At 31.9% G+C, this 13,747-nt stretch overlaps 1 protein-coding gene across 1 annotated transcript; it reads right to left on the minus strand.

The window, feature by feature from the left end:
• Positions 1-5,693: 5,693 nt before the first annotated feature.
• On the minus strand, positions 5,694-11,951 carry LOC130796916 (serine/threonine-protein kinase STY13-like). The gene is made up of 6 exons (XM_057659347.1): positions 11,420-11,951; positions 10,487-10,608; positions 8,776-8,972; positions 7,982-8,156; positions 6,290-6,424; positions 5,694-6,188 (listed from the first exon to the last, which is right to left on the minus strand). The coding sequence occupies exons 1-6, from the start codon at positions 11,670-11,672 to the stop codon at positions 5,982-5,984; spliced, it is 1,089 nt and encodes a 362-aa protein (XP_057515330.1). The 5' UTR covers positions 11,673-11,951; the 3' UTR covers positions 5,694-5,981.
• Positions 11,952-13,747: the final 1,796 nt, after the last annotated feature.

A 13,747-nucleotide genomic window follows, 5' to 3' on the forward strand; every position in this document is an offset into this window, starting at 1 on the left:
CAATTCAAAACTCCTCTTGCTGCCTTAGGAAGTTTTCACTCTATACCTTCCTCCCACTCTCTTCCACCTCGTATCTTTGATTGTGTGGTTTATGTTCATCTTCCAAAACGGGATAGAACAAAGTTGGAACCCCGGGCTACTAAGTGTGTCTTTCTTGGGTATGGTGTCGGTCAAAAGGGCTATCGATGTTTTGATCCTCTCCACAATAAGCTATACACTACTATGGATTGTGACTTCTTTGAACATTCCTACTTTTTTACCCAGCCTCGATCTCAGAGGGAGAGTACTAGTGAGGATCTAAGCTGGCTAATCTATCCTTTGACAAATAGTCGACACCCAAAAGAACAAGGAGATGACACCACTATCACTTTCACCGAAACTATAGTTCTTCCACCTATTCACTCTATTGCTGTCCCTGAGTATCCCGCCGAATCGGAGGTAACCCCTTGCTCTACTGACACTAATAATAATGATGTGATATCTAGTGAAAATGTTTTCAGGAGATATGAGCTGCCCTCAAGGAGTACACGAGGTATCCCGCCAAGGAGATATGACCCTGAATTTGAATCACAAAGGTCCCGATACCCGATATATCAAGAAAGCCAAGAACATTTGTCCCAGATGGTTGTTGCCTTCAATGCTTCTCTTTACTCTGGCAATCTACCGAAAAATACTGATGATGCTCTTAGTGATCCAAAATGGAAGAAAGCTATGGAGGAATAAATCTTAGCCCTTAAGAGGAATGAGACTTGGGAACGTTGCATACTGCCAAAAGGGAAAAGAGTAGTAGGATGCAAGTGGGTGTTTTCAATAAAATATCATGCAGACGGAACCATTGAAAGATACAAAGCTCGGCTTGTTGTAAAGGGATACACTCAAACCTTTGGAGTAGACTACTCTGAAACTTTCTCTCCTGTTGCTAAAATTGATACTATCCGGGTCCTCTTCTCCATTGCAGCTAACAAAGATTGGCCTCTATACCAGTTCGATGTGAAGAATGCTTTCCTACATGGGAAAATTGAGGAAGAGGTATACATGCAGGCCCCTCCAGGCTTCTTACATGAGTACAATAAAGGGGAAGGATGCAGACTCCGAAAAGCTCTATATGGCTTAAAGCAATCTCCTAGAGCATGGTTTGGAAGATTTACTGCTGCTATGAAGAAATTTGGGTACAAAAAGAGTAATTCCGACCATACTCTATTCCTCAAGAAGAGAAATGGCCTTATCACATGTCTTGTTATTTATGTTGATGACATGGTTATTACAGGAGATGATTCAAAGGAGATCAATGATTTAAAGAGTCGCCTCTTCTTGGAATTTGAGATGAAAGACTTGGGAAACTTGAAATACTTTCTTGGAATAGAGGTTCTCAGATCGAAAACAGGAATTTTCATCAATCAGAGAAAGTATATTCTAGACTTATTAACTGAGGTAGGAATGATTGACTGCAAACCTGCAGAAACACCTATAATAGCAAATCATGGGCTTCAATTCATTGAGGGAGCTGAAACAACTGACCAAGATCAATATCGAAGGTTGGTAAGAAAACTCATATATTTATCTCACACTAGACTAGACATTGCCTATGCAGTAAGTGTTATGAGCAGATTCATGCATCGACCTCAAATACACCACATGGAGGTCGTAATGAGGCTCTTGAGATACTTAAAGGGAACTTACAATAAGGGGATTCTCTTCAAAAGGAATCAACACCTAGATCTCGTGGCATATACCGATGCAGACTGGGCTGGAGATCGGGATGATCGAAGGTCAACATCAGGATATTTTACTCTGGTTGGTGGGAACCTGGTCACTTGGAAAAGCAAGAAGCAAAAGGTGGTTGCTTTATCTAGTGCTGAAGCAGAATTCAGAGGAATTGCGAAAGGGATTACAGAAATTCTCTAGATAAGAAAGTTGTTGGAAGAGTTGAACTGTCAACAACAAGAAGCAAGCAATCTGTACTGTGACAATAAAGCTGCTATTAGCATATCCGAAAACCCAGTCCAGCATGATCGTACCAAACACGTCGAGATAGATAGACACTTCATCAAAGAGAAGCTGGAGAAAAATATCATCAGTCTACCATTTATCAGATCAAAAGATCAACTGGCAGATATCCTCACTAAGGCTGTTTCAGCAGAAGCCTTCAACACTATTCTATGCAAGTTAGGTGTTGGTGACCTACAGCCTAACTTGAGGGGGAGTGTAAAAATATTCACGGAATATTTCTGTATATACTAGGATCAATAATAGATGATTTTTATTCTCTTTTTTATGTAAACATATCATACTGATATTCTTCTTACCTTTCTTAAATCTCACAATTAATGTATATAATGGAGGGTTATTCACCCATTACTAATAAGAGACAGTATTAAACACAAATCTTCCGTTGCAATATTTCTCATCCTAAACACCTAGGGTTAAAGAGGTTAAATTAAAAGCTGTCTAAACTACCCTATAGTCGATGACTTTTGAAAGTCTTTTTCTACTTTTTTCCATAATCATACTCAATTATTCCATTTTTCAATGAAACATAGATGGAGATTTACATTTTTTTTCTCACTCTTATCCAATGATTATACACCTTCTCCGATACATACTTTTGGTAATGGAATATTTTTTTGCAAATTGTAATCTATAATTTTACAAATAAATTTGTTCATTTGTTAAATAAATACTGAAGCAAAGCTAGCATTTTTTTTATTTTTATGTTTGAAACGAAGCAAAGCTAGCATTGATGTATCTATGGAATTATAAAAGTTTTTTTTAAGGTTCTTTTGCCCTTTTTTTAAAAAAATTGTCATCCTATTCAACGATTTTTGTTCTCTTTTTCAGGGTTTCATCCAATTCAAAAATGATCTTTTCTTTTTTATTTAATTTTTATAGTAATTTAATGAGTTTCAACTTATTTTTTTGGTAATTTAATGATAAATTTGCTTCAATCCTACAATAAGTATTAAATAACATATTCTTCAAGCAACAATTGAATTATCAAATGACTGAAGACGAACTTTTCTAGTTATTTTTTGAACACAAATTCTTTGGTTTCTTAGCTTTTTTTGTTGAAATATTTTAGTTTTAAAGTAATTTGCAATGTAGTTGTAATTAGTGTTATTAATGATTTTGGTTCCCCATTAAAGCCATTTGAAAGAAAAATAAATATATTAATAATCATTGACAAATTTTTTGAAAGTGGTATTTTCTCTCTATGTGATTCAAAACTAAATCATCTCTATTTAAATTTTAATTTAATGTCATTTGTTATGATGTATTTTACTCCTATTATTATTATTATTAATGTAGTTAAATTTTACTTTCTCAAATTATAAAATTATATTTTAAAATATTATCGAAAGGGCCTTATTTTTTTATTTGGCCTAGGGCTCATAAAATATAAGGAGCGGCCCTGATGATTTTATTATTATTTGCTAATTTGTTTTAATATGACCATCAATTTGAAGATTAGCCTCCTGCTTTCTTGAAAAAGGCTGGTTAACAAAAAGTTAAAATTAAAAAACAAAAATTAGTCCCCTTGCTTTCTTGTAGGGATTTAGCAGCAAGTATTTATATTTTTTTTAAAAAAAATGGAGAATTTAGGAGAAAGGTACAAATTAAAAATTAAAAAGAAAATATATTCTTCCTTCTTCAATATTACTAACAATAAATAAGGGAAAATATGATTTTATTTTTGTTTTTTTTTTTAAATTATAGTTTTTCATAAATAAATATAATACATGCTGGTTTGCGGTAAACAAAGTTTTACTTGATGTTTTGACCGGTTTCTTTTGTTCACTCTTATCAAATACGAATAAAGTCTAACCATAGATTCGATCACTAAGACATTTATTTGAAAATTAATTTGGACTAAGCTTGTAAATTTTTTTATTTAAAAAGTTTGTTTTCAAATTTTCAAGCTTTAGTTGGATAAGTTGAGAAAATGTGAAACAAATAAGTAATTTTAACAAAAAAAAAAAAATTAAAGCTTCAGGTAAACTTAATTTCAAAAATAAGCGTTTTCATGTCCGAGCCTAAGGTCAGGTATGTTTGCAGTTTCAACAGCGAACAAAAAATTTGGTCAAAAAAAGTCAAAATTGTTTGTTGGCAGTTATTAACTGCGAACATACCTGGCCTTAGGCTCGGACACAAAGACACTTATTTTTGGAATTAAATTTACTCGAAATTCATTTTTTTTATTTCTTTTGTTAAAAATACTTATTTGTTTCAAATTTTCAATGAGTTGATGAGGTCTTTCATGTCAATTAGAACTTCTTTAGCCCATTTCCCAAATAACTTTTTGGAGTGCAACAATTCTCCCGCGAGATGGTGTCATGCATGAGACGCTCTCATATTATATTGGGCTAGTATCCCATTTAGCAATAAAAAGAATTAAACTACTTTAATTCTTTCTATCAATCTGACTCTTCTCCTCTTTCTCTTCAATCGTCTTTTTCAATTGGAATACATTCAATTGACGTTTGCAAAATAAAGGACAAAAACTGTCATGACATCCAAAACTATGTCATTTGAATTGGATACATTTCAATTATCTAAATATAACACCTATATTTATTCTTGTGTTTGCGTTTGTTTAATTCTAGTAATTACTAATTAGTGAATTATTGGTATTATAGTTATTCTGTAATAAGCATAATTGAGATTTATTTAGTAAAGAATTGGTAGAATAGTTTTTCTTGTGTCAGAATTAAAATTTTTGATTTTGTTTATGAAAGAACTTTTTCATAAATGAATATAATTACATATTTTCCACTCTTTAATGTATACCTATCATATCAATACTTTTGACAATTTAAGGCTTATGGTTTAACATTTAAAGTTTTAAAGTAGGCAATTTAATTCTTTGAATAGGCATATTAAGACTTAAAATAGGCATTTAAAACTTTTTAGTAGGATGTTAAACTTATACTTTTGGAAATGAAATTAAGGTTTAGATTGGCATTTTAAGCCTTAGATTTGATATTTTATGCCTTGAAATAGGCGTTAAAAACTTTGACTTTGGATGTTAAATTCCAGTGTTTATAATAAAAGGAAGGTTAAGACTTTGAATGGGTGTTTTAATCATTGGAATAAAAATTTTAAGCATTAAAATTAATATTTAAAACGTTAAGGTAGGTTGTTAAACTTAATCTTTTTATTGGAAAAGTAATATTAAGGTTTAGAATGGAGATTTTAATACTTAGAATGGACATTTTATGCCTTAGAATAGACATTTTAAGATTTGAAAAATAGACATTTAAATCTTTATAAAAAGATGTTAAACTTAAGTCTTCAGAAAAAGGAAGATTAAACCTTAAAATTGGTATTTTAAACCTTGAAATGGGCATTTTAATAATTAGAATAGGAGTTTTAATCATTGGATCTTAAGCTTTGGAATAGACATTGAAAACTTTGAAGCTAGGCCGGAATATTGGGCTGGTTGCATGTATACACCCACCGCACGGGAGACTTTCTCGTGTCCATCAAGTTGTTGATCGAAGGCCTATCTTCAAAAAATTGAATAAAATAAACTTTAAAAATAAATAAGTCTAAAAATAAACTTCGCAAAATTTTAATTTCCAAATTAAGGTCTCAATGTCCGAGATTGTATGACATAGGGACTAGGGAGTATAATAAAAATAACAGCCTAAGAAGTTATATCTTCGATTCAAACTGATTTAACAATGTAATGGATGTTTAGCAAACATCAATCACTTAATATAACTAAGATTAAATCGTTTACAACAATTTAACTACATACATGAAGACGTTTATTTATCGTGCAATTTTAATCAAACAAAAGCATAAGGTTCTGCAACCAGAACAGGCAGACGAGATGAAAATAGCCTTTACAACTACTCATCTAATGGAAATGTCGAAGTGAGATCTCCCATGCTTTTCATGTCAGATAACGATATCATGCCCTAAAATCCATCCCACAAAGCTAAACTTCAGCAAATGACATTTCCAAATCTGTCTTTAGTTCAAGGTCCACGTTTTTTCTGGAAGCAGAGACATCCTTGCTGCTGATCAAGCGGGATCATACCACCACCTTTAGTAGTATCGATTGCCTCTAGCATTGACACAACCTCATCCATTTCTGGCCTCTTGTCTGGATTTGCATCCCAACATCGCTTCATTACATTTGCCAGCGCACTGGGGCAGCATCGAGGTATTTCCGGCCTCAGATTCTGGAAGTTCAATTTTCCCGCAGTTGGGATTGTTCAGGTTTTCATATAGGCATGTAAACATTATGATGACATTTTAAGAAAAATTATTGTTCGCATTTTACCTGTCGAACAACAGCTGATGTCACTTCTGAGAAGCTCAGATCAGGATATGGCATCTCGCAGCAGTAGATTTCCCATAAGCAAATGCCAAAGCTGTATACGTCACATTTCCTATTATATGGACTACCATTCAGAACCTGCAGTAATAAGCTCAGATCAGGATATGGCATCTCAGCTCACACTTTCGCATAATCTCATCCACATAATCAGACTATTGCATTGAAACATTTCTTTCAACCACCTTTTTTTTGTCTGATTCACCCACTAACCCACCCTTTCCCTTGATAATGTAGACAAAAGCATTTGTTCAACTAGAAAAGGATAAGAATATTGTGTAAGTACACACGAGGACAGCATAAAGAGTTATGCTTATAAAAATTTCTGACAAAATAAGATAACCAGCAGAAGAGTGGGAATTTGCAACAAAATCAATATGCACATTGAAAAATATTGTAAGAAAAATTGCTGAACCAACTAGTCATCTTATAGGTGTCCTTGTTCCAAACTTGTACTCCCTGAGTCGCACTCTATTTGCATCAATTTACATTTTGGAGTGTCCCATTCATTTTGCATCATATCCTTATTTAGAAATGGACCCTACCACCTTCTAATTTCATCCACACATTTAAACCCTCTTTTAATATCATCCACGCAATTCATTATCTCCCTTCGTTTAATATCACATTTATTAGATTAAATAACTTTCCATATTTCCCTTAAAAATCACGTCCTTTCTCTTTGATTCAATCTCACCGGGACAGAGGGAGTAAGTGTTATTTTGAATTGGCATTGAAGAATTGAGATGCCAAGAGGTTGTGACCTAAAATCCCCACATCCCATGTAGCAACCATATCTTTGCAGACTGGTTCAAGGAAATTTCAGAAACATACAAGACCTGCTGCATTAATTGGCACCGTCGAGCCTTAGTCCACTTCGCAGGTTGGGACTCTATATTACTCGAAATCGATTAGGCATCCAAGTGTCTAAACAATATAGGTATTCGTCAAAGTGACTTGGCTATTTAATAAAAGTTATTTATTTTGATCTATGAACTGCATGTCAAAGTTTGGAGGATCCGACATGGATAGTTTGGATAATATGAAGAGTTTGGGTTTCACAAGAAACATTATTAATTTATTATGAAGCACATTATTAGTACAAATAGGATGATTTTGAGGATAAGTATGAAGTAAACATTAGACCTTAGAAGTTGGCAACTCATGCTTTTCATGTTATTCAAATTTTTAGTACAGTTGTGACTTAGTTGAATTGGGCTTCTGGCTTTATAGTGATATTTTATCCGAATGTTATGCAAACCTTCATGATAAGTTTATAAAAACACTACATCTTGCCTTCACATCGGTCATGTTGATTTAGTCACATCATAGTCTCATCACATGTGTTCACTTTCTCCTTTAAGTTCTCAGTTAAACGTAATGTGTTGTGCACGTTCAACAAAAATACAACTCCATTATAAATTTCCTGTTCATCTCGTTCTTTACCTTCTCTATAGCGGCTTTATGTGTTTTGCATATCCCACACAAATCAAACACAATCATCCAATTTTAAATTCCATACTATAGCCATGATTTTTTGAAAGAGGTAATCGTCCATAAGGGACATTGTATCTTAGAGAACTTGTGATCATTAAAGAAAAGCTGGTTACTCGAAGAATCAAAAAGCAATTTACCTACCTCCGGAGCCATATATCCAAGGGTTCCTGTTTCGCCAGTCATATCATGGGGATTAGAAGCCTCAACACGAGCAACACCAAAGTCGGCTATTTTGAGATTTCGTTGCTTATCCAAAAGCATATTCTCAGTTTTGACATCTCTGTGAACAATTTTTTCCTTATGGAGATAGCTCAACCTATGAAGAAAGAATGGAGAAACAATTGTCACAGACCACAGCTAAATATTCAGATTTTGTAAGCTAATTTGGATCATTTCAAACTTATTTCACAATTATTGACATCACTATGTACGCTCTTTCTTAGAGAAAAAGAATCAAGGGACTACATGTTAACCAGTTCCACAATTGTTGTCATCAAACATAAATGGCAAAAAATACCTTTTAATGAAATAAACCATTAAAAAGCAGCAGGATACTTAAATGGTCAAATGTTAGAGCGCAATTATGCAAAGAAGTTTTGGATTAGGGAAACTACACAACTAACATCTTAAACAAGATGGATTTCAAATTTCAGTATGATATGATGTGTTATACCAGGGAACTATGACTATTGATTCCCTTGGGAAACAATATTAATTGCAAAGTTTTGCAATTACTGATGCCCCTTTAATCAGAAGAAAAATCCATTGTCTATGACCATGTTAAAATACTGGAAACTATCATGGGAAGACACTATCCAAAAGGATTATTGACTGTCTATGCTATTTAGTGCCGTCCAAAGAGATTAAGGCTGGATAACAGTGAAGAATGTACCAAACAAATACATAAGGATGCAGAAGAAAATTAGAAGACTGACCCCCGTGCAAGATCAAGTGACAGTTGGATTACAACTTTGAAAGCCAGCTTCCTCCTCCTGTTCTTTATAAGAAAATTTTTCAATGCACCCCCTGGAAGATACTCAACCACGACACAACAAACATTCCTTGGCATACCAATCTGACCGTTTTCAGTTTGGACAGTCAAGTCAGACGAACCCATTGTAGCTCCTATGAACTGCAAGACAAACAATGAAATTTTGGTAATAGTACCAGGATATAAAAACCACCAAAAACTTTATGTTCTATAAAAAAGCAAGTTATAAGATCAAACAAAACAGCAAAAAACGAAAACATAAAGTAGCATGGATATTCAAGGATGAATTTCTCATTCTTCGTAACAAACATCTCTTTGACGTGTGCAAATGGAGGTTTATTATGGACAGCTCTAGATTATGATGATAACCAACAATCCATTGACAACTATCAGTTAGTATTAGTGCTGTCAATAAAAGTCTGCCTGTAGACAATAAGGGGTTGTTTGGTGTGGATGATGGAAAAGAAATGTAACATATGACTAAAAAGTAGGAAAAGGTAATGATGAGGGGGTTAATGTTATTATTTTTTTTGTCAAAGAGCAAAGAAGTAATGGAATGAGTTACTATAAGTAAAGACAAATAGACAATCAAGAGGTCCAAACATATTGCTCCTTTCTCTATACACTTCTTCTCTCGTCTTACCAGCACCATCCTTATTCTTTCTCATCTCTAATGTTCTCCCTCTTTCCTCTCTTAAATTGACATAGTGAAAATTATAGTGAATTTTCTTTATCTTTAAAGTTCTCAGCAACCTTCAACATTACATCTGTGCTAAATGTAAGTTTTTGGGGCTGCATTGTTTTTTAAGTTTTTGATTAGATATATTTGTGGCTTGAGTTTTTTTCAAGGTTTGTTCTTTCAAAATTGAGGTTGTTTGTATTTGTTAGTTGAGTTTAATTTCAAGAACTTCTTCAAAGTTAATCATTTTTCATCATTCTTCATGGTGATTACACTGTTCGGAGATCGAAGAGTTACAACTCTACAGTACAGGAAGCTAGCAAAGATTTGAATACAAGGGAGAAATAATGAAATTTGGAGCAAGAGGAGAGAGAAATGAATGTGATGTTGTGAAGGGCAAGAATACACTGTATAAAGAAATAGAAGAATGATAAATCTTGTTCCTGCTCAATTAGAAGCAGAAACAAATTAGAGTGTCTGTTAACCCAAAGTAAGGGATTAGGCTATTGGACAAACCATAACAAATGGACAGTAATGGAAATGATTTCTTGTTTCCGTTACTAACCCTTAAATTGGATGTCTAAACAGCCCCTAATTATGACTAATAGACAGCAATTAAGCAATCAACAAAAGGGAAGACATTAGCAACGAAAATTTCCTAATTAATCCATTTTAGGAAAAAGCCACTCTTAGGAAAAGAACAGATTACAGTTTGTTTGCCACCCCAATCTTCCATTGGTTAATTGATCTTGATAGCATAATGCTTTGGTATTAGATTATCATGGTCAATAGCAAACAATTGTACAGTATTGTATTTGGTTAAATGTTTAATGAAACATCTTTGCTTTGGTATTAAAGGGGTGAGGATATGTACAAGCAAAGCTCAAAAGAACGTAACTCTTTTACACAGATTTAGGCTCTTCACCACATTTATCCTCGCATATTTGGAAACGAAAGCAAAGATGTGCGTTGATACCTTAGTCACATTTGGGTGGTCGAGTTTGTGCCAAACCGCAACTTCTTGAGAAAAAGCTGATCTTAGCTGGGATATCTCTGCATCTGACCGATGACCCTCTTCCCCCCAATCAAGAAGTTTAACTGACAGCAACACAATTATAAATTAAAATGGATTAGAGAGCAAAAAAACATAACCCATCTAATTTTGATACACTGATCGTGTAATCAAAATCTTTCATCATATATAACTTCTCAAATCATGTCCACTTTTTAGTTACGTGATGTTGCATATGACGCATATGACGTTTGCTTCCTATTTCAAAAAAAGAAGGTAAACCTTCTTGTTAAATCGAATTACATACCAACTCTTATTTAATTGGATCCCATATTGAAATAGGGTTAGGAATAATGTCCCATCTAATTTATATCCAAAAAAAATAAGAAATAATGTCCATCCAATCCAATGAAAATTCTATTACAAGGTCATTCCCAATTCCCACCCTAACAATGCTTATCTTGTAGGTTTTATTACAAACCATAAAAAAGAAAGCAGCTTTCATCTGATACCATATGAAACTTGTGAGAAAAAGAACTCAAATAAACCTTTTCCCAAAAAGTTACAACTGCTTTACTCGTGAATCACGGACTATCTCAAACTGACAAAAAAAAACTAAAAGTACCCTTTTTATTTTATTACAGGCAAGCTGAGGGGATGGGAGGGGATCGGAAGGGTTGATGAGGATCGAAACCAAAATTTGGCAAACAATTCTCAATTATAATAAAAAGTAAGAGAAATTAGTTAACTCAAGAACTAACAAAATTAAAATTGAAAAAAAAATTTAAAAAATTCTCAACAAAATTAAGATTGTAAACAAATAGTTGACTAATAAAATGAAATTAAATTTAATGCAAAGAGTTAAGCAGCACAAGTAAATGATAAAATAAGAAAAACCTGCAACATCAAGACCATCATAAACACCACGATGAACAGTACCAAAAGTACCACGAGCAATGACAGACTTAATCAAAAGCTTAGAAGGATCAATTTCCCATTCTGCTCTACTTGGTTGTCTTCTTTCTTCTTCCTCTTTACGTTTCCTTTCAAGAGTTAATGCCCTATTCAAATGTCTCTGTAATTGTTCATCTAAGCTCTTCAGATCTATTTGATCTGCTCTCACATACCCATCATTGTTGCTCTCCTTCATCTTTTTCTTCTTTGTTTCTCTCTCAATACTCACTCAGTCACTCGGTCATTGACTCAGTCAATGATTCCACAGTGCTAGTGATTGTAGTAGATCTCTGTTGTCTGGGATCGTGGATTGTTCTGATGTTTACTATTTTTAGGGATTTGGTTTGGGTTTGTGGAATTGGTTATGCACCAACAGATATGATATATATAGAGTAAATGTTAAAAATGGAGTTCTAACAAGGGATTCCCAAAATGTAACATCGTCATCTACTACCACCACTTGTACACTTGTACTCTGATTTTCTTTTTTTTCCACGCCCTCTTCTTTTTACTTGCTCGGTCCCATTAAAATTTGATATTTTATTCTTAAAAAGTTTTGTAAAAATTTTATACAAATTGTTAAAAAACATTGTTTTATGGTAAAATTATTCTTATTAGATTTTTTTCATGTATATTTAGAGTATTAAAATAATTATTTATAATTTTAAAATAATTAATTATAAAAATTAATTAATTAAATGAGTCTGTCTCATGATAAAACAATCTAATACAAGAGTGGAAAAATATAATGTTATAATTTTAATAGAACATAAGAATATATATATATATATATATATATATATATATATATATATATATATATATATATATATATATATATATATATATATAGGAGTGATCCGAAAGGCTCTACACTTTTGATTTCACAAAAAATAAAAAAAATCTATAGTCACGATTGAGCCAAAAACACATAATTATAAAAGTAACTATGTTACACAGAAAGGTAACTATGAAATAATTTTTAAAATGTTCTTAATCTATAACATAGTATCATTTTTTGTATATATAGTAACAAAAGAAAATCAAATAAAAATCTTCTCATCCTTCTCATTTTAAAATCCTTCTTATTTGATTTTATATATATATATATATATATATATATATATATATATATATATATATATATATATATATATATATATATATATATATATATATATATATATATATTGAGAGGAACCTAAGAATATATTTAAATTAAAGGTTAAAAATACTACTACTTTAATATTTGAAAGTCAAACCTTGTTTTCAGGATTTAAAGTGTTAGGGGTAGTAGTTTAGATAGGTTTTATTTATTTAATGAGGCTAAATTAATAATTAATAAAGTATTAGTTTAAGTAGTGTTTAGTATTGTAGATAGTTTATTTTCAAAATATTACAAGTTGTGATGTCACAAACTTAAAACTAGATGTTTGAGATTATTTGTATATTTTTCTCCATATATCATATTGCAAGAGTTATTATATCCGCTATTTTGAAAAAATAGTAAAATCACAATTAAATAGACAAGTAAATATCTAATCGCTATAATTATATATAACTACAGTTTTATGGTTACAACTATTCTAATATTAACTATTTAAACTACTAATAGCTATCTATATAAATACATTGTCAAGAACAAATTCTAATGAAAATGGATAATATTTAGACAGATAATAGAATTGTTAATATTAATATTTGTGGAGATCATACTTCAAAAAAGTATGTGTAGAGATCATATTTAAAAATAATATATTTGTGGAGATCATATTTCAAAATATTATATATTTATGTAGATCAAGTTAGGACCATGTATTTTTAATACTTTTTGTTAAGGATAAATGGAGGTTCAAATCATAAATAATGTTAAATAAAGTACCCTTATCGCGGTCCATGGGTATTCATGTAATCAAAATTTTTAGAAAAATTAAAAGAAATCCTACCTTTATATTTATATTTGTAAATTTTACTATTATATTAATATTTATAAATCTCACCTATATTAATATGTCACTTTTATATTATTAATTTGATTAAATTAGTAGATTAATTAGCAACCAGTTGAAATCATGGTTATTAGAATCTCGATTTCGATTTACGATTTTACAATTTTACAATCAAAAAACAAACAAGCGATATAGATTTTAAGTAGGATCTTTATAATGGTAGGATTGTACGATCCTACCAAGATCAAGAATATGGTGATAGAATCATTATACAATTTTACGATGTAGAATCTAACGTCCAAATCCTACAATCTCAACTATA

The sequence above is a fragment of the Amaranthus tricolor genome, chromosome 12, assembly GCF_026212465.1.
Source record: "Amaranthus tricolor cultivar Red isolate AtriRed21 chromosome 12, ASM2621246v1, whole genome shotgun sequence".
Taxonomy (NCBI): domain Eukaryota; kingdom Viridiplantae; phylum Streptophyta; class Magnoliopsida; order Caryophyllales; family Amaranthaceae; genus Amaranthus; species Amaranthus tricolor.

Coding starts and splice junctions, on each gene's coding strand:
- LOC130796916 (XM_057659347.1), bottom strand. CDS start 11,672: ATGAAGGAGAGCAACAATGATGGGTATGTGAGAGCAGATCAAATAGAT. Junction 10,609..11,419: donor TGATGGTCTTGATGTTGCAG/GTTTTTCTTATT, acceptor TGTTGCTGTCAG/TTAAACTTCTTGATTGGGGG. Junction 8,973..10,486: donor ACCACCCAAATGTGACTAAG/GTATCAACGCAC, acceptor TTTGTCTTGCAG/TTCATAGGAGCTACAATGGG.